At 40.5% G+C, this 20670-nt stretch overlaps 1 protein-coding gene across 1 annotated transcript; it reads left to right on the top strand.

Moving 5' to 3' along the window:
* Positions 1-9744: 9744 nt before the first annotated feature.
* Positions 9745-15508, top strand: SPATA31G1 (SPATA31 subfamily G member 1). Its single transcript, XM_079112660.1, has 2 exons — positions 9745-10290; positions 10676-15508. Exons 1-2 carry the CDS (start codon positions 10060-10062, stop codon positions 14105-14107), a joined length of 3663 nt encoding a protein of 1220 aa, XP_078968786.1. The 5' UTR covers positions 9745-10059; the 3' UTR covers positions 14108-15508.
* The last annotated feature ends 5162 nt before the right edge of the window (positions 15509-20670 follow it).

Consider the following 20670-nt stretch of genomic DNA (forward strand, 5'->3'; position numbering starts at 1 on the left):
AAACAATGACATTTGTGTATCAGTTGAAATAGAACATTTAACACAGATTTAGAATGTTTACTAATTCTCTTAGAGAAACCAACTCTAGAAAGTAGTTGTAAAGTTGAGTTGTGTTCCATTTCAACTCCTTTACCTCTCTAGTTTTCAGTTTTGAATAACTTTGCAAGGCTCTACAAATTAATAATCTACATTAAGTATATTTGAGGGAAACTATTCTTACTGCTAAGTGGTGTGTTGTACTATATAGTGAATGTTTGTGTTTTGGAATTTAAAAGTTATTTAAAGTAATTGTGTTATGAATGGTTTAAAAATGTCTGGTGACTTGCTTATTTTAAGTGATCAACATGAAATCAGAAAAATGTATTTTAAAATTTTTTTTAAAGTGCCTTTTGAAAAATTTAAAACAATGGATTTGAACAACTGCACAAAATAAATTACCATGTTAAAAAAAAAGAATATAAGCAACAACAAATGTTGGCAAGGATGTGGGGAAAAAGTACACTCATATGTTGCTGGTGGGACTGCAAATTGGTGCAACCACTTTGGAAAGCAGGATAGAGATTCCTCAGAAAACTTGGAATGGAACCACCATTTGATCCAGTCATCCTATACAATGTGTCAAAATGTATTCTACTTTCATGTATAACTAATTAGAACAGATAAAAAATAAATTAAAAAATAAAAACCCCACCATTATGTACAGCTATAATGAGCCAGTAAACAATAAGGAAAAAAGAAAACATTAAAAAGAGAGAGTTTTCTTAAACCAAGCCAGTGCACATGCCTGTAATTCTACTTACTCTCAGGATGCTAAAATGGCAGAATTACAAGTTCAAGGCTAGATTTCAAGGAGAACTCTAAGTCTCAGGGAATTGTTAAAAATAATTTGTCCAAAATAAAGACTGGAAGCCTGTCTCCAGATAGTCATTCCACCCCATCTCACACCTAGCAAGACCCACTGCTCAGCTCCATCATTCTTTGATTCCCAGGGATGGACAGAGCAAGGAATCTGAGATTCTAGTTTGATTCCTTCCTTTGAGTTCCCCAGATTAGAGCTTTGTTTGCTGAGAGAGATGGTCTCTAACAGTACAGATACTATAAAATTTGTCTCTCATGGAAAGAAGAGATTAACACTTGATCCAAGATGCAGTGTTTCATGCCTATAATCTTAGCCACTCAGCAGGCTGAAGCAGAAGGATTGCAAGTTTGAGGCCAGTCTCAGCAACTTAGTAAGACCTGGTCTCAAAATAAAAATAGAAAAGATCTGGGGATATATCTCAGTGACAGAATGCCTCTAGGTCCAATACCACTAACATCCCCCACCAAAAAAGATTAACACTTGAGAGTTCTGAGTTAAATAGGTAGAACCTTATCTACAAATGCTTACTCTTTGTTCCTCTTCCCTCTGCACCGATGCTAAGACAAGGAATGAAAGAAAGGCCAGAATCCAGTTCCAATTCTCCTTTCTTCAGCTAAGTTGTAGACATTACTTATATATAAATAACATGGTTTTATACATTGAATTAAAGAATTTCTATGTTTTCTTTTAAGCCCATATTTTAAATGGATTAAATATTTTCTATTTTTCATTTCTTTGAAAATCTCAGTTGGGCACAGTGGTGTGCACCTGTAGTCCCAGCTACTTGGGAGAATCACTTGAGTCCAGGAATTGAAACCAATCTTGACAACATAGAAAGATCTCATCACAGAAGGAAGGAAGGAAGGAACAAAGGAATGAAAGGAGAAATCACAAACAAATATTTCCTGTACATGATCTTCAACTGATTTTTAGCCAGAAGTTCTTTACTGGAAAGCGCAAAGAACCTTGAATCAACACAAATATATATACTCTGTCCATTAGAATTATAACCCCTAGGTATAAAGCACCCCTAGGTTCAGTCCCTAGGACCACACATACACAAAAGCATATTATTTGAAAATATGGCCAGGTTCAGGGGTGCACACCTGTAATCCCAGCTATCAGGAGGCTGAGGCAGGAGGATCACAAGGTGGAGGCCAGCCTTGGCTACTTGATGAGATCCTGTCTCAAAACAAAGTAAAAAGGGCTGGGAATATAGCTCAGTGGTAGTGTTTGACTGGCATGTGTGACTCCCAGAGTTCAGTCTTCAATACCAAAAAGAAAAAGAAAAACTATCAGCAATTCGAAGAGAGAGCCTACAGAGTGGGAGAATATCTTTGCCACTCATACTTCAGATAGAGCACTAATTTCCAGAATATATAAAAAACTCAAAAAAAAAAAAACTACATGAAGAATACAAATAACCCAATCAACAAATGGGCTAAGGATATGAACAGACACTTCACAGAAGATCTACAAGCAATCAACAAACATATGAAAAAATGTTCAACATCTTTAGTAATAAGAGAAATGCAAATCAAAACTACCCTAAGATTCTATCTCACCCCAATTAGAATGGCGATTATCAAGAATACAAGCAACAATAGGTGTTGGAGAGGATGTGGGGTAAAAGGTACACTTGTACACTGCTGGTGGGGCTGCAAATTAGTGCAGCCACTCTGGAAAGCAGTGTGGAGATTCCTTAGAAAACTTGGAATGGACCCACCATTTGACCCAGCTATCCCACAACTCAGCCTATACCCAAAGGACTTAAAATCAGCATACTACAGAGATACAGCCACATCAATGTTCATAGCTGCTCAATTCACAATAGCCAGACTGTGGAACCAACCTAGATGTCCTTCAATTGATGAATGGATAAAGAAACTGTGGTATACATATACAATGTAATATTACTCAGCTACAAAGAATGATAAAATTATGGCATTTGCAGGCAAATGAATGAAATTGGAGAATATCATGCTAAGTGAGATAAGCCAATCTCAAAAATCCAAAGGACGAATGATCTCACTGATAAGCGGATGATGACACATAATGGGGGGTGGGAGGGGGGCAAGAATGGAGAAAGGAGGGACTGTATAGTGGGAAAAGAGGGGTCGGGGTGGGGGTGAAGGAAACAATAACAGAATGAATCAAACATCATTACCCTATGTAAATGTATGATTACGCAAATGGTATGCTGTTACTCCATGTACAAAGAGAAACAACATGTATCCCATTGTTTACAAGAAAAATAAATTAAAAAAGAAAAAGAAAAAAAATGAATATGAAGGTCAACATTACAAAAAAATAGCCATGTCAAAGCTGTTGCCTCTGATAAGCAGGACTTGAGACAGAAAGCACAAAGAGACTATTCCTTTTATTGAAGACTTAAATATTATCTGACTTTTAAAATGATATGAATATATTACTCTGTTTTATAAAAATTAACTTTAAAATAACCAGAAAAAGCCAGGAGTGGTGGTTCATGCCTATAATTCCTGTGACTTGAGAGGCTGAGACAGGAGAATCACAAGTTTGATCTCAGCCTTAGCAAATAAGCAAGGCCCTCAGCAACTCAGTGAGACCCTGTCTCAAAATGAAAAACAAAAAGCGCTGGGGATATGGTAGGTCAGCAGTAAAGCACCCCTGGGTTAAATCCCTTGTACCAATAAATAAATAAACAAACAAATGAATAAATAAATAACTCCAGGAAGAAAGAGAATAAGTGTTTCTCAGATTTCACTGCAAAATCCTTAAATAAGCCTAAATTTTTTTTTCTTTTTCTTTTTTTTTATTTGGTGCTGGGAATCAAACCCAGGGTCTAGCATGTGCTAAGTACACATTCTATCACTGTGTTATACCCCTAGTTCCAGAACCCAGTTTTTTGAAATGAAGTCTAAGGTGGACTAGGACTATAACTAGGTATAGCACTTGCCTACCATGTACAGGACTCTGGGTTAATGCCTAACAACACACACACACAGTCTATAAGATTTCTGTTTCTGGTAAGTAGGCTAGATATTCTGAAATACTCTTTCACTGTGAAACATCCAGATAAGTTAAAACAAATACACCTAAATGCATTGCTGGGTTCACAAGTAATGAAAGTTCTCAAGAACGAAAAAAGAGGCAGAGAGTAAAGAAAACAGGGAAGAAGGGAGTGAGGGAGGAAGAAATCCTAAGGCTAAAATTAGATGGATACAAACACCAAGGTTGCCCTAAAAATATGGCCAACCCAGAAACCGAAACTTTGCTGCTTATCCATACCACTGAGGAATAGTATTAGACTAGACAAAGTAGAGCAGCTTAATCTAAGTATTACAAATAAAACCAGGTACCTAAAAGGGCTATAATATATTTTCTATTAAAGAGGTAAACAGAAAAAAATACATGCTAACTATATGAACTAACAATAAAACCAAGATGCTTCTGGTGTCAATAAGAAAGGGAAGGAAAAACAATTTTGAGAAATAGACAAAATTGGCAAAACTGGGTAGAAAAGACTAATAATACTAATACCAAAAATTTTTCCTAATAATTTATGTTAGCCCAAGTCTTATGGAGTTCTGGCATTTCCATTTACAGCACACTCACAATATGAGACACCCTAATCCAAGAAATAAATAAGTTCCAGTTTGGTAGTATCCCTTAGCACACAGAGGAAACAAATCATCTCAATCCAGGCTTTTCCAGATTCCCAAAGTTATAATTTTACCAGATATGAGCTCCTAAGAACTGATACATTCCTAAGAAAATATATATGATGGAAACTGACCTCCATTAGTTAGAATGTAGAGAGACCATAGCCAGGCACAGTGGCACATGCCTATAATCCCAGTGGCTTGGGAGACTAAGGCAGGAAGATCACAAGTTCAAAGCCATTCTCAGCAAAAGGAGGCACTAAGCAATTCAGTGAGATCCTGTCTCTGAATAAAATACAAAATAGGGCTGGGGCATGGCTCAGTGGTGGAGTGTCCATGAGTTTAATCCCTGGCACCCCTACTCCCCCAGAAAAGAGGAACTACAAAGTGAAAAGGAAGACATACATAGACTGCAGATGCTGAAATTAGAAGAAACGGTATATGAAGTAAATATGTTTAAACTGTTTCACTTGAAGAGATAAACACTAAGAAAAGAAAGTTCATTTGGGCCAAACTGGACATTCAGGGTAAGTGTTCTAAGGAAGTGATGTCTGAATTGGAATAAGAATTAGCTGGGTATAAAAAAAATGATGAGGGCATTCCGGACTGGACATCAAAATCATGATGAGCAATGACATGGAAGCATTGAACAGTATGGAGCAGTGTCAGGGGAAACTACAAGAATTTCTATTATTGGAACAATAAATGTAGGAAAGGATAAGAGAAGCTAAAGAAGTACAGAGAGATCAGCAGGTAGAGGGCTCTGTACACCATGTAGAAAATATGACTTCACTGAAGGATTTTGAGGAGGAAATATCACAGTCAGTTTTGGCTTAAGTACTAGTAAGGGGAAAGAATTTAAGATGGGCAAAGTTGGAGGAATGATGATTAGCTAGGAGGCTAGTATATGGTAGAAATAATAAGGGTCTGAACTACCAGATATAGGAAATTTGGGGAGTAAAGAGATTTGAGAAAGAGCAGACAAAATTAGCAAAAGCTGGTGAGTGTAGAATGGCTCCAATGTTTCTTGCTTGTAATTAGCTGATACTAATTGATTTGGGGAATACAACAGGAAGAGCAGAATGGGACAGAATAAAATAATGCACTAAATTATAAAGATGTTAAGCCCGGGGTACTTGTTGAAAATTAAGGTGCAGATGTTTACACTCATAGAAGATTAGATTTAAACTCATAGAAGTCATTGCTAAAATAACCATACAAGTGGCTAACTCACCCACGGAGAGAGAAACAGAGTGACCCAAGTGTGGAACTCAGAGTTAGGAAATCATATGAAATTCAGGTCAAGTTTTATGGTTTCTTAAAAGACAGTTTATACTTCTATTCAACATTGTCCTTGAAACTCTAGCCAGAGCCAATTAGGCAGACTAAAGAAATTAAAGGGATACAAATAGGAAAAGAGGAACTTAAGCTGTCACTATTTGCTGATGACATCATTCTATATTTAGAGGATCCAAAAACCTCCTCCAGAAAACTTCTAGACCTCATCAATGAATTCAGCAAAATAGCAGGCTATAAAATCAACTCACATAAATCTAAAGCATTTTTATACGCAAGCGACAAAACAGCTGAAAGGGAAATGACGAAAACAACTCTATTTGCAATAGCCTCAAAAAAAATAAAATAAAATACTTGGGAATCAATCTAACCAAAGAGGTAAAAGAGCTCTATCTACAATGAAAACCTCAAAACATTGAAGAAAGAAATTGAGGAAGACCTTAGAAGATGAAAAGATCTCCCATGTTCTTAGATAGGCAGAATTAATATTGTCAAAATGGCCATACTACCAAAAGTGCTATACAGATTCAGTGCAATTCCAATTAAAATCCCAATCATGTACCTTACAGAAATAGAGCAACCAATCATGAAATTCATCTGGAAGAATAAGAAACCCAGAATAGCTAAAGCAAGCCTTAGCAGGAAGAATGAAACAGCGAGTATCGCAATACCAGAACTTCAACTATACTACAAAGCAATAGTAACAAAACTGGCATGGTATTGGCACCAAAATAGACAGGTAGATCAATGGTACAGAATAGAGGACACGGACACAAACCCAAATAAATACAATTTTCTCATACTAGACAAAGGTGCCAAAAATATGCAATGGAGAAAAGATAGCCTCTTCAACAAATGGTGCTGGGAAAACTGGAAATCCATATGCAACAGAATGAAACTAAACCCATATCTCTCACCCTGCACAAAACTCAACTCACAATGGATCAAGGACCTTGAAATCAGACCAGAGACCCTGCATCTTATAGAAGAAAAAGTAGGTCCAAGTCTTCAACTTGTTGGCTTAGGATCAGACTTCCTTAACAGGACTCCCATAGCACAAGACATAAAAGCAAGAATCAATAACTGGGACAGATTCAAACTAAAAAGCTTTCTCTCAGCAAGGGAAACTATCAGCAATGCGAAGAGAGAGCCTACAGAGTGGGAGAATATCTTTGCTACTCATACTTCAGATAGAGCACTAATTTCCAGAATATATAAAGAACCCAAAAAACTCTACACGAAGAATACAAATAATCCAATCAACAAATGGGCTAAGGATATGAACAGACACTTCACAGATCAAAAAGCAATCAACAAATATATGAAAAAATGTTCACCATCTTTAGTAATAAGAGAAATACAAATCTAAACTACACTAAGATTCCGTCTCACCCCAATTAGAATGGCAATTATCAAGAATACAAGCAACAATAGATGCTGGAGAGGATGTGGGGATAAAGCTCCATTGGTAGAGTGCTTGCCTTGCAAAAACAAGGCCCTGGGTTCAATCCCCAGTATTACAAAAGAAGAAAAAAAAAAAAAAAAAAAAAGCTAAATTCCCCTCCCACACAAAAGCCTGGATAATGTTGTAGAATAGGTGTTTTCCAAGTCCTGTTGACCAGAAACAGAAAACTCATGAACAATTCCATGAAACAAGAAATGTAGAATTCCTAGGAGAACCTTTTTATTCTACTGGCAAGGAGTAGGAGACAGAAATAATAACTTGGTAAATTATCTTGTCATAAATGTAAATTAAAAAGCACAGAATAAATATCTACTATTGCCCTTTCTGTTTTCTGTCAGGACTTAACTTACCTTCTTCACCCAGAGGCTGAAATCAGGGATGTAATGCAAATGAGTAAAAATGGACAAGTTGTAAGAAAACAAAATCATAGTCACAATGATAAACAGCAACTAGACCTCAAACTTGGCATTAACCATGGCAAGAGCATGGTAAGAACTGGGCTGAGAGCTGGACACACCTGTACTCCCAGCTACTTAGGAGGCTGATGCAGGAGGATAACAAGTTTGAGGCCAGCCTCAGCAATGTTGCAAAACCCTAAAAGCAACTTAGCAAATGCTGTCTTGAAATAAAACATTAAAAAAAAAAAAAAAAAAAAAAAGACTGGGGGTGGTTAAGCACCTCTGAGTTCAATTCCCAGTATCAAAAAAAAAAAAAGGGCCAGGCATGGTTGTGCACACCTGTAATCCCAGTGGCTTAGGAGGTTCAGGCAAGAGGATTTCGAGTTCAAATCCAGACTCAGCAACAGCAAGGTGCTAAGCAACTCAGTGAGACCCTGTCTAAATAAAACACACAATAGGGCTAGGAATGTGACTCAGTGGTTGAGTGCCCCTGAGTTCAGTCCCTAGTACTACCCCCTCAAAAAGGGTGGTGGTGGTGGATAGAATATGAGCTGGGCATGATGGTGCCCACCTGTAATTCAAGTGACTTGGGAGGCAGAGGCAGGAGGACCCAAAGCTCAAGGTCAGACTCAGTAACTTAGAGATACTTATTGCATAATAAAAAAGAGCTGGAGGTGTAGGTCACGGTAGAGTGCTCCTGGGTTCAATCCCAAATACAAAAAAAAAAGGGATGAAATGAGGCTTGTTGTCAGGAACCATAAAAGAAATAGAATTTAGGGCTGGGGCTATAGTTCAGTGGCAGAGTGCTTGCCTAGCATACTGGGGCACTGGGTTCAATCCTTAGCACCACAAAATAAATAAAATAAAGACACACAGTCCACCTACAACTACAAAAATGTTTTTAAAAAAGAAATAAAATTTAGCTGGGCACTAAAATGCATCCCTGTAATCTTGGCACCTCAAGATGCTGAGGCAGGAGCATGGCAAGCTCAAGGGCAGATTCAGCAATTTAGTGAGACCCTTAGCAACTTAGTGAGACCCTGTCTCAAAATAAAAAATAAAAGAGGACTGGGGAAGGCTGGGGTTATAGCTCAGTGGCAGAGTACTTGCCTAATATGGGTGAGGAACTGGGCTTGATCCTCAGCACCACATAAAAACAAATAAATAAAGGTGAAATTTTTTTAAAAAGTAAATTTTAAAAAAAGACAAGGACCAGGGATGAAGCTCAGTAGTAAGCACCCCTGGGTTCAATTCCCAGTAAGAAAGGAAGGAAATTTAAATATAGCCTACCCTATGTACCAGGTATTACTCTAAGCACATGTATTTATTCATTTAATCCTCAAAAAAACTCTGTAATATGTAATTTGGTTTGCTGGTGGGGCTGCAAATTAGTGCAGCCACTCTGGAAAGCAGTGTGGAGATTCCTTAGAAAACTTGGAATGGACCCTCCATTTGACCCAGCTATCCCACTCCTTGGCCTATACCCAAAGGACTTAAAATCAGCATACTACAGAGATACAGCCACATCAATGTTCATAGCTGCTCAATTCACAATAGCCAGACTGTGGAACCAACCTAGATGCCCTTCAATTGATGAGTGGATAAAGAAACTGTGGTATATATGTACAATGGAATATTACTCAGCCATCAAGAATGATAAAATTATGGCATTTGCAGACAAATGGATGAAATTGGAGAATATCATGCTAAGTGAGATAAACCAATCTCAAAAAGCCAAAGGACGAATGATATCGCTAATAAGTGGAGGATGACACATAATGGGGGGGAGGGAAGGGTTAGTGTTAGGGTTAGAGTTAGGGTTAGGGAGGGGGGCAAGTATGGAGGAAGGAAGTACTGTATAGAGGGTAAAGAGGGGTGGGAGGGGTGGGGGGAAGGGAAAAAATAACAGAATGAATCAAACAACATTACTCTATGTAAATTTATGATTACACAAATGGTATGCCTTTACGCCATGTACAAACAGAGAAACAACATGTATCCCATTTGTTTACAATAAAAAAAAGACCTTAAAAAAAAAAAAAAAACAAAACTCTGTAATAACATTATTCCCACTCTTTAGATGAGAAAACTGAGGTACTAAAAGATTAAACAGTTTGAGGTTTCTCAGGTAGAAAGTCACAGTTAGGATTTGAAAATGGTAGTTTCATGCTAGAATCCATGTTCTTAATCATAATACCTAAAGTATAATTCTGGCCTTGACAAAAGGGGATCACCAAGATTGCATTGTAAGAAGGATGAATTGTCTTCATAGAGACAATTGTTTGACCCTAAATTCAGGAAGAAGACTGTTAGGCCCCATCCCATATGGGGGATGGGAATTCTTTGTTCTGTGATGCAATGATGACCTCAGATTAAACTGCCACTAGGCTGAGGAAAATGCAATGGCTGCAAGAAGACCTGCCTAGGGTTAAGGGAGAAATGAGAATTCTCTGGGGCCAGTTGACCCAAGCACTGGTTTGCAGACACTGTGGCAGCAGCTGCCTTCAGAGTCCAGGGAATCTGGTAATACTATTCTTGTTCATGGTTTGGCAGTTCCGGAGATGGTGGTACCTTGGGAGTTGGCAACAGCTTCAGCCCTGGTGCTCTGGGGACATCATGCAAGGCAAGGTAGGTGATCTCTGACCATGGAAGTGCAGCTGGGTTAATAACTATTGACACTACATGTGAGGTTAGGTGAGGAATTTCTGGTAGGCGGCCCCAGATTGGTGATGAAAAACCCTAGATTTGAGGCTAAGTGTCCAATGACATGAGAGTTGAAGACTGGTGAACACTAATCCTAGATGTAGGGTTATCCAAGAAAATGCTGACTTTAAAATGAGGACTGGGTTGACTTTTAACACTGGATGAGGAACTGGGTAAGTGACTACTGACCACATATGTGGGACTAGATAACTGTTCACTCTTGGTGTAGAGCAGAAACTGAGGACTTCGTGATAAACCTTCCATCTTCAAGAAGGCTTTGTGTCTGATAGTATCCTTCCCTACTCCCCAGGGCCTACCCCTTCTGTATTATTTGACTTTCCTTGGTTCATGGAGGCAAAAACCAGAGGAGGAGGAGGAAGAGGAAGAAGAGGAGGAAAAGATGGAAGAAGAGGAAAAAAAGAAGGAAATGTCATCATCTATGAATCCATCGAAATCACTTTCTCCTACCAAAGATAATCCCATTGGAGAGCAAGGCATCGAAGTCCCACCCAAGACACTCTGTGGTTCCAAGAGCCTCCCCAAGGCCACAGAAACACCAGAGCAAATACTCACACCACCCTCAAACCCCTTCGAATCCTTCCCCACCTTCCAGATCCTGACCAACCTGCCTGTGAAGAACAAGACAACACTGGGGGGCTGCCTGCAACACAGAAAAAGCCAGCTATTCTGGGGTCTCCCTGCTCTGCACAGTGAGTCCTTGGACACCATCTTCCTGAGCCCAGATGGCCCCTCCTCCCTGAAGTTGTCTGTCTGTCCTTCTATTTTCTTCAACAAGCTTGCCTTCCTGTCTAGGTATAACTTGCTGCTTCCCCATTATCTCTCCCCAACCCAGCTTCTTACTCATGAAGCCCATACTACAGAATATTTGGGAAGAATGGCCTCCAATCCTCAGTTAGTTCTACCTCCATCCTCCCCTCCTGTCCCATCACCATCCCTCCATCTTAAGCCCTTGGCTAGGGACCACAAGCAGGTCCTATCTGGTGCTAAGGCACACACACAGTGGCTTGCACAGCACAAAGAGGTTCCTTGGGTCTCTGAGGATCAAGTGCTGTACCCACAGCCTGAACTCCAAAGAATGAAAACTTCTAAGCTCTCATCTTCATCTGAGGCCTGGTGGGGGGTGCTAAGGGACTTCAACCTCCATCAACCCAGTCCAGAGTCACACTCTACCTCTCTACTATATGTCTCTAGACCTCTGGAAATCCCGACGAGGTTTGAGGCCCCGTGGAGGACCATGGGGCAAACTAAGCACCCAAAAGCCTCTGAACCAGCAATGTCAGCTCCCAGCCCAATCCTAACTTCTCTGACAGAACTCCAGACAGTCAGCCCCATAGTAGGCCTGTCTAGATCTAAGTCCCTCTGGGAAACCACAGAGCAAAAAGGAAACCATCAGCTCTCTGAGCCCCCAATCCTGGCCTTTTGCCAACCCACAATACCCATGATGGAACCTCAAGGAACAAGCTCTCCAGAAGTTGTACCTGGATATGAAGCCCAGAGGGGAACCATAGGCCATAAAGATAGCCCCCAAGTTTCTGAACCCCCAATGCCAGCCTCCTGCCAACCACCAGCTTCTCTGTCAGAACCCCCAAAAGTAAGTCCTAAAGGAGGACTTTCTGAGTCCAAGGACTTCTGGGGAACCATGGGATACAGAGAGAATCCTCAAGTCACTAAGTCTCCAATGCCACCCCCTTGCCCTCCCCTAGACTCCCTGTCACAACTCCAAAAAAACAGTCCCCTAGAAGGTATATCTGGATATGAGCCACAGTGGAGATGCATAGAAAACTCAGGAAATCCCTGGGCCTTTGAACCTCCATGTGTGGACCTCAGGTCAGGACTCTATGAAAGCAGTTCTGAGTATGTCCATTTAGGATATAAGACTCCATGTAGGGGCAAACAGAATAGAGAACATCTTTGGGTCTCTGTAGACCCAGTTTCATCTCTCAGCCTTCCCTCAGCCTCTCTGATGGAGTCTTTAGTAATGGGCTTCCAGGAAGTTCTGTCAGAGTCCAAAGCTTTGTGGGAGACCAAGGGGCAGAGGGAGAATCCCTGGGTGTCTGACGCCCCAGACCCTATCCATAGAACATCTCCAACCCCCTTTACAGAACTAAACAAAATAAATACTATGAATCACCTCCCTAGATCAGAAGCTACATGGAAGAACAGGGAGCATTCCAGAATCTGGGTTTCTGAGCCCCCAACTCTTGCCCCTGGCCCATCCCCAGCTCTTGTATTAGAGCCCCTCAGAGATAGCTCCATGGGAGTCCTGTTTGGTTCTGAAGCTAGATGTGGGGACCCACAAAGAAAAAAGAACTCCTGGGCCTCTGAGCTTCCAGCTCACAGCTTACCCCAAGATCTGCAAGGAGACAATCCCTTAAGAGTTTTGTCTGACTCTGAACCTACTAGGGGAGACATAGAGCAGAAAGAAAACAACTATGTACCTGTATCCCTAGTTTGGGGACACAACCTACCTACAAACTCTGTTTCCAAGTCCCACATAAATGAGCCTTTTGGAGACCAATGCAAATATAAGCCTGTGAGGGGAGAAGTGGAACAGAGAGAGAACTGCTGGGCCACTGAGCTCCCAGCCCTCAGCTCTCTCTCTGATCCTCTACCAGAGCCACACACTGACTTTGAATTTATGTGTAGAAATGTGCAACAGAGGGAGGACTCCCAGGGTACCAGTCTACCAGTAGTGGATCTCCGGCATCCAATACCGTGGTCTCCCACCCTAGCTGAAGCTCAGAAGATTGAGCCCACCCAGCCTAGCCTACAGAAAAGAGAGATGTTCACAGGAGCTAAGGTAGAGGGCCCAACCTCCCAAGATAAGGCTATCCCAGAAATGCTCAATCACCCTGGGATCCATACCTGGCAATGGAGTAGAGAGTTAGAGCTCAGGCTGAAGAAACTACAGCGGGGCCCATCTTTCAGCTCTCCTGTCTTGAGTTCCGTAACTCTAGATTCCCGGGGACTCTCTTCCTGCCCACCACAGCAAACTCATTCCCCTAATCTGCACCCTGACTCTTTAAGCTGTAATCCCCTCAAAGTTCAGAGCACACCATCTCAATCGGTTCAGTCCTCCCGCTGTCATCATACCCACTCTTCTTTCCTGCCTCAGCCACAAGCTTCTGGCAAAGTAGAACAAGAGTCTCAGAAAAAGGGGAGAATAAAGGGAAAGATGGTAGACCAAGTCTCATCCCAGGGGCCATATGGTCACATGCAGGCTGTTGAGAACTGTCTAGGTCTGGAAAAGCCCTCATACCCTGGGGTTCTAGCCTCAGGAAAAAGACAAGTCAAATCTTCAGCACTATCTTTAGCCAAAAAGAGTCTCAGAAAATCCAAATCAGGAGAATGTGGAAGAGGGAATGCAAGACTGGATTCATCCACACTCACAGGGAAGAGCCACCCTGCCCAGGCCTGCAGACTAGCAGATGCCCTTGTAAGCAGATTTTCCCAAAGGTCTCAGCACAGGGGCCAGAGCTCTCAATGCACTGCTATTCCTCACCAGCTTCTGCTGGAGGATGCAGGTCCCCAGAATCAGAGGACAGGGGGAGTAGCCAGTGACATCCAGAACCCTTGCCACTGTAAACACTGTCCTTGGGTGCATATGGAGAAGAATCTTCCATCCTCCTCACCCCAAGCTCCCCTAACCAGAGGTCTCCTAAGAGTCTTAGAAAAATTTATGGGCACCCACGGATCCCTGCCCACCAAATCCAGTCAATAGAGAAAAAGATGGTAGTACTATCACCCAGTACCTCATAAACTGTAGCCAAACCAGTTGGAGGGTGAGGAGAAAATCCTAATAAACTAGCTAACCTAGAAAAATTCTACTCATGTCTTCTTTGGAGTCAAGGGTATTGGGATGTCAGTTTCCTATTAGCTTCTGTTGCAGCCATATCCTCTCAGGATCAGTTCCTAGAGGTAGAGAGGTCAGCATTCTGTGGACTTAACTTTCTTTTCCAGACTTCACAGATGATCACATCTGTAATCCACACATCCCTGCTATACCAAGTGAGGATACAGGGCCAGAATACAGCACAATGCTGCCCTTTAAAGGAAAAAATTCACAACCTAATCCTAACCCTAAGTGAACAGAAAAATACATCCATTTACATGAGCACTAACTAGCCTGGGTCTAGAAGTTGTTCCTAGTCTTGGGTATGGTTCCCTTTATCTACTTGACCCATAATTTATTCAATGATAAATTCTTCTCAGCCCTGATCTTCTTTCCCTGAGTCAGCTCATCCATTCCCAAGGTCACAAAAAAAACTGCCTTTTTACATTTAATAAGCATCAGGATTTTTCTTCTATAGTTACTTTTTCACAGTCCTTTCCTGTTTTTCTATTGCACTGTTGGATACTATACTGTCTTTATCCTGCTGCTATAATTACCAAAAATAACAAATTTTGTCAGAATTGTCTGATGTCTCTCACAGAGCTAAAATCAAGGAGTCAGTCAGGCATGGTGGCCCATGCCTGTAATACCGTGGCTCAGGAGGCTGAGGCAGGAGGATCACAAGATCAAAGCCATCCTAAGCAACTTAAGAGACTCTAAGCAACTTAGTGAGACCCAAAATCTTTTTAAAAGCGGGGTAGGCCTAGGGATGTGGCTCATTGGTTAAGAATCCTTGGGTTCAATCCCTGGTACAAAAAAAAAAAAAAAAAAAAAAAAGAGGTGTGGGGGCAAGGGGTCCCGCAGGATTGCATCTCTTGCTAGGATTCACTCCTTGACTTTCCCAGTCTCTAGAGGCTGACTACGTTTCTTGACTACTGGACCCCTTCCTCTATCTTCAAAATTAACAAAGGTAAGGTAAGTTCTCACATTGCATTACTTTGGCCTCTTTTGTTTCCCACTTCCATTTTAAGGACCCTTATGATTAGAGTCCAGGATACTCTTCCTTAGTCAGTCAATGGGCAACCTTAATTATCCTTTGTCATGTAAGGTAATATAAACAGATTCCAGGAATTAGAATGTAGTCATCTTGGGAGGTCATCATCTTGCCTACCAGAGTTATTAAGTCAACCTATTCATATATTTTGCAAATATTTTTCCCCATCTATAGTTTATCATCTAATTTGGCCTATATTGACTTTTTCTATACCAAAGTTTAAAACATCTATGTAGCCAGGTATAGTGGTTCATCCTAGCAGTTATGGGAGGCTGAGGTAGGAGGACTCCAAGTTCAAAGCCAGCCTCAGCAACTTAGCAAGGCCCTGACACTGTCTCAAAATAAAAAAGGGCTGGGGACGTGGCTTAATGGTTGAATGCCCCTGGGTTTAATCCCTGGTACAAAAAGTAATAATTTCTATGTAGTTAAGTCTACCAACATTGTCCTGTGTAGCCTCTAAAACTTTCAAAGTTTTGTATGTTATTGTTAATCAAAATTTTTAGTATGGTATGAAGTGAAAACGTAACTTCCCCCACAATGATTTTACCAATAACAAACATTTTATATATATTTTTTTCTCCTTTTGGTACCAGGAATTGAACCCAGGGCCCTTAACCACTGAGCCAAATCCAAACTTTCTGATTTTCTAATTTTGAAACAGGGTCTCCCAAAGTTGCTCAGGGCCTAAGTTTCTGAGGATGGATTTGAACTTGTGATCCTCCTGCCTCAGCCTCCCAAGCCTCTGGGATTACAGTATGGTGTGCACTACCATACTCAGCCTCCAATAACTTTTTAAAACACAATGCCTTGAGCCCATTCCACTAAATGTGCCATATTACAAAACATGGGTTAGTTTTAAGTACCTCTGGGCCTCAGATCTCAATGGCCTACTAACATCATCATATTCAACTTGTCCAAAAATTTACTTTCTTCTTTTAACTTTTTCCTCCAATGTACACAGTTCTATTGAAAGGGATCATATTGTCCAAATACCTAAGCCAGAAATCTGTCATCCTTAACTACTGTTGACCACCTCCCTAGTTCAATCCAACATCAAATTCTATCGTAAAATGTATTTGAAATCCATTTTCACCTCCCCAATTCCACCACTGCTCTTATTGTTTCTCACTAAATTGGTTGCCATATTACTTTTAATCCATTCTCCACATGGTTATCATTCAACTGACTCTATTTTTTGAAGTAGATATAAGTTTAAGCAAAGATACATAAATATGCAACTTGTGGTCCTAAACCAGATATTGGTCAAACTAGTTGTGAATCACATTTGGGTTACTTGGGAAAATCTAAATATGGTATGGGTATCTTGATAACTCAGGAAATTTATTGAGGGAAAGGTGGTATTTACTGACTTAAAAAAAAAAAAATCTATCAAGGGCTGGGGATATAGCTCAGTTGGTCGAAGCAGAAGGCCCTGGTTTCAATCCTCAGCACCGCCAAAAAAAAAAAAAAAAAAAAATCAAGTAGTATGATCTTGACTTGGTTTTAAAAATGCATATACATATTTACATACACACAAAAAGATTAAGAAAGATATAAAGTTAAGATGGTGATATCTCTGGCTATAAGAAATAGTAATTTTCTGCCAGGCACAGAGACATATGCCTATAATCCCAGAGGCTCATAGGGCTGAGCCTGGAAGATCCCAAATTCAAAGCCACAGCAAATTAGTAAAGCCCTAAGCAATTTAGTGAGACCCTGTCTCAAAATAAAAAATTAAAAGGGCTGGGGATGTGGATCAGTGGTTAAGTACCTTTGGGTTCAATCCTTGGTATCAAAACAAAAAAGTAATTTTCAAATTTTTGCTTATACTTTTCTAAATTTCTACGATGCACATTACTGCTCCTATATAAATAAAAGGTTATTTTAAAAATTAACAGACACCTGTAATCTCAGTGACTCAGGAGCTGAAAAGCCAGGCTCAGCAATTTAGCAAGGCCCTAAGCAACTTCACAAGAGTCTTGCCCAAAATAAAAAATCAAAAGGGCTGAGGACATGGCTCAGTGGTTAAGCATCCCTGAGTTCAATCCCTGGTAGCCCCCCCACAAAAAAATTATCATCTGGGTACAGTAGTACATACCTGTAATCCCAGCTACTCAGGAGGCTGAGGCAGGAGAATTTCGTTCAAGTCAGCCTTAGCAACACAGTAAGACCCTGTCTCAAAATTTAAAAACAAAACAAAAAGTGCTGGGGATATAGCTCAGCAGTAGACCACCCCTGGGTTCCACCCACTGCCAACACAGTGTGAAAATATCTATGAAAAACAATGTGCATGTGACTGACATTGTACTATTTATCTAGAAACTGATTTTTTTTAACAGTAAAAGGGGGGAATGAGTTTAATATCAAAATCTGATAATCACTTCCCTGCCTAAATGTCCCATAACTTTAGTTCATTCTTGGCATTTGAGGTTTTCACATGGATCCGGATCTCTTTTAAAATTCATTCCAGTACTCCCTTGCTGTTCTAACCTGCTGCTTAAGCATGCCCTGCGCCTTCTGATCTAAGTGCTCTCTCCTATTTCTCCATGTCACTAGTTTACCACAGTCAAAGATTAGCTCATACTATATCCAGAGCCTACTTAGTCTTGATATGGTTTCCCTTGCTTACAGTCCCACTGTATGTGCCTTATTAATGGCACCCTTTTACTGAGGGTATGGCTTTAAAGAAACTGAAGCTATGTAAGATAGAAGTCCAAACTCCCAACCCAGTGATCTTTCCACTCTACAATATTCCCTCTAATCTGTATATTTGATTTGAAACGTTTAACAGAACTCAAAAGCTACATGATATCCCTCTACTTCCTCATTAAATTCACAGTACAATTCCATGTTAGTCCAAACCTGTCTATGGAATCAGTTCAAAATTTACCACTTGCTGGCAAAGGGTGGAGCTGAAAGTCTTTCCCCTCCACTGTTATGGTCTCAAAACAATGTAATTCTGAATTTCCACTTGACATGGCAATAGTTAAATGTCTAAAAGAGCTTTATGAAAAATTCAAATCCCATATTTTTAAGTCTTTTAAAGGTCTCAGAAGATTACAGAGCTGGGAAAGGGTAACAAACCATTTAGCACTTGTCATAATTCAGTTATATTAATGTTTGGCAGGCATGTGTTCTTTATGTGTATCCAGTGGGTCCTTAGGGCAATTTATAAGATAAATATATTGGACCCGGGCTGGGGATGTAGCTGAGTTGGTAGAGTACTTGCCTCGAATGCACAAGGCCCCTGGGTTCAATCCCCAGCACGGCCCAAAAAAAAAAAAAAAAAAAAATATATATATATATATATATGTATATATATATATATATATTAGACCCAAATACATGTTACAATGTTAGTTTTATAGTTCCATCTTTGCCTCTATAGCATACTGTTGGTCCTGTGATCTATTCAATGACATCATCTTGGTCAAAACACATGCTCAGGCTGGGGAGATAGATAGCTCAGTCAGTAGAGTGCTTGCCTTGTAAGCACAAGGCCCTGGGTTCGATCCTCAGCACCAAAAAAATAAACAAAACAAAAAAAAAAGAAAAAACATATGCTCTACTCACAGCACTTATCCTATGGAAAGACGCACTTAGGTATAGTTAAGACCAAATTGCAGTTTGCCAGGCATGGTAACACATGCCTCTAATCTCAGTTATTTGGGAGGCTAAGGCAGGAGGATCACCAAGTTCAAGGCCAGCCGAGGAAATTCATCAACACCCTATCTCAAAATAAAGGGAAGGGGATATAAATCAGTGGTAGACTGCTTACCTACATTTGTAAATGTTAAATCAATCCTCAGTACCAGTAGTAATTTCAATTTTTTTCTGAGAACACAGAGGTAGGAAGTGGGGGTAGGATGGACCGCCTATACAATTTGCTTTTGTGCAAAGTATGCAGGCTTCTGCAGGTGCAAGTTGACAAGTCTTTCACACTAATTTCTATAGATTTGGAAGCATTTTCAATACTTGTATCACCTTGAGACCCCAAAATAAGCACTTCAATCCACAACTACACTGCTTCAAACCCCAAGCACTAGAACTAGCAGCAGGTTTCCTGAGTACAAATCTTCTGTGTTTTCCTAAACAGAGGGCCAAGTACAGAAGAATATGCTTCTAATATCACTGACTCAGGAAGCTAAGGCAGAAGGATTCCAAGTTTGAAGTTAGCCTTCCCAATTCAGCAAGATCCTGTCTCAAAGAATTTTTAATAAAAAAGTGTATGGCTGGAGATATTGTTCAGTAGTAGAGTACCCCTGGGTCCAATCCCCACACACAAACAAAAAACCTTTCCCCAAATAGCCTTGTCTTTGACCCTCACTGAGATCAGGCTGCCAACTCACAAAGATAACAGTGTCAAAATTCAGAGCATAAAAAGACTGAAGGCTAAGCCATGAGGAACACCTAAATGGGAGGAAAACCTAAGGAGGACTAGTAACAATCCAGTGGAGAAATCATCATGGAAAGTAAGGGACAGTAAATTCAAATCCCAACAGTGCAAAACTATCTACTTCATAGCAAGAGTTCCAGAGCTATCCCAATTTAATCAACCAATGTAAGTATCTTATATCCTTGTGGATTATCTACGTATAAAACCAGTATAGAGGCTGGGCATAGTGCATAAGCCTGTAATCCCAGCAGCTAGGAAGGTTGAGGCAGGAGGATTCCCCAGTTCAAAGAGAGCCTCAGCAACGAAGTGAGGCCCTAAACAACTTAGTGAGACCATGTCTCAAAAAAATAAATAAATAAATAAATAAATAAATAACAGGGCTGGGGGTGTAGTAGTAAGTGTGCTCTTGGGTTCAATTCCCAGTACCCTGCAAAAAAGGCAGGGGAAGGCAGAGTTGGCCAGAGAATGTTCAACAGAAGATAAAAGATTCTATACTTTTACAACCTAAAATTTATAGAGAGTACTTCAAATCTAATTCTTGGTCAAGATAAGGGGGCTCTTGGCCGGGGATGTAGCTCAGTGGTAGAGCACTTGCTGAGTGTGTGAGGCACTGGGTTCATTCCTCAGTACCACATAAAAAATAAAGAAAATAAAGGTATTGCGTCCATCTACAACTAAAAAAAAAAAAAAAAAAAAAAAAGATAAGGGGGCTCTGCAGCCCTAGCCTTACCATCCACATCAATCAAACATTCAGGTAGAAAGATGCCACATTCTCCACAGATGCAGCTCCATCAGGCTGCTCCTCTTCCACCACAAACCTATCCAGTGATAACTGCAGATGCCCGGTGAGCCAGCAGGAGTTACCATACCAAGGTCAATCAGTCATAGAAAAGGACGCAATCTTACCTCCAGGATTTCATTTTGGAATTGTGCCTTGTCAATGAGGGGTAGCCCAAGGCCCTTCCCAGAAAAAGAAGCAGGCACAAGGGCCAGGACTCAGGC

The sequence above is a fragment of the Sciurus vulgaris genome (assembly GCF_902686455.1).
Source record: "Sciurus vulgaris genome assembly, chromosome: 15".
Taxonomy (NCBI): Eukaryota; Metazoa; Chordata; class Mammalia; order Rodentia; family Sciuridae; genus Sciurus; species Sciurus vulgaris.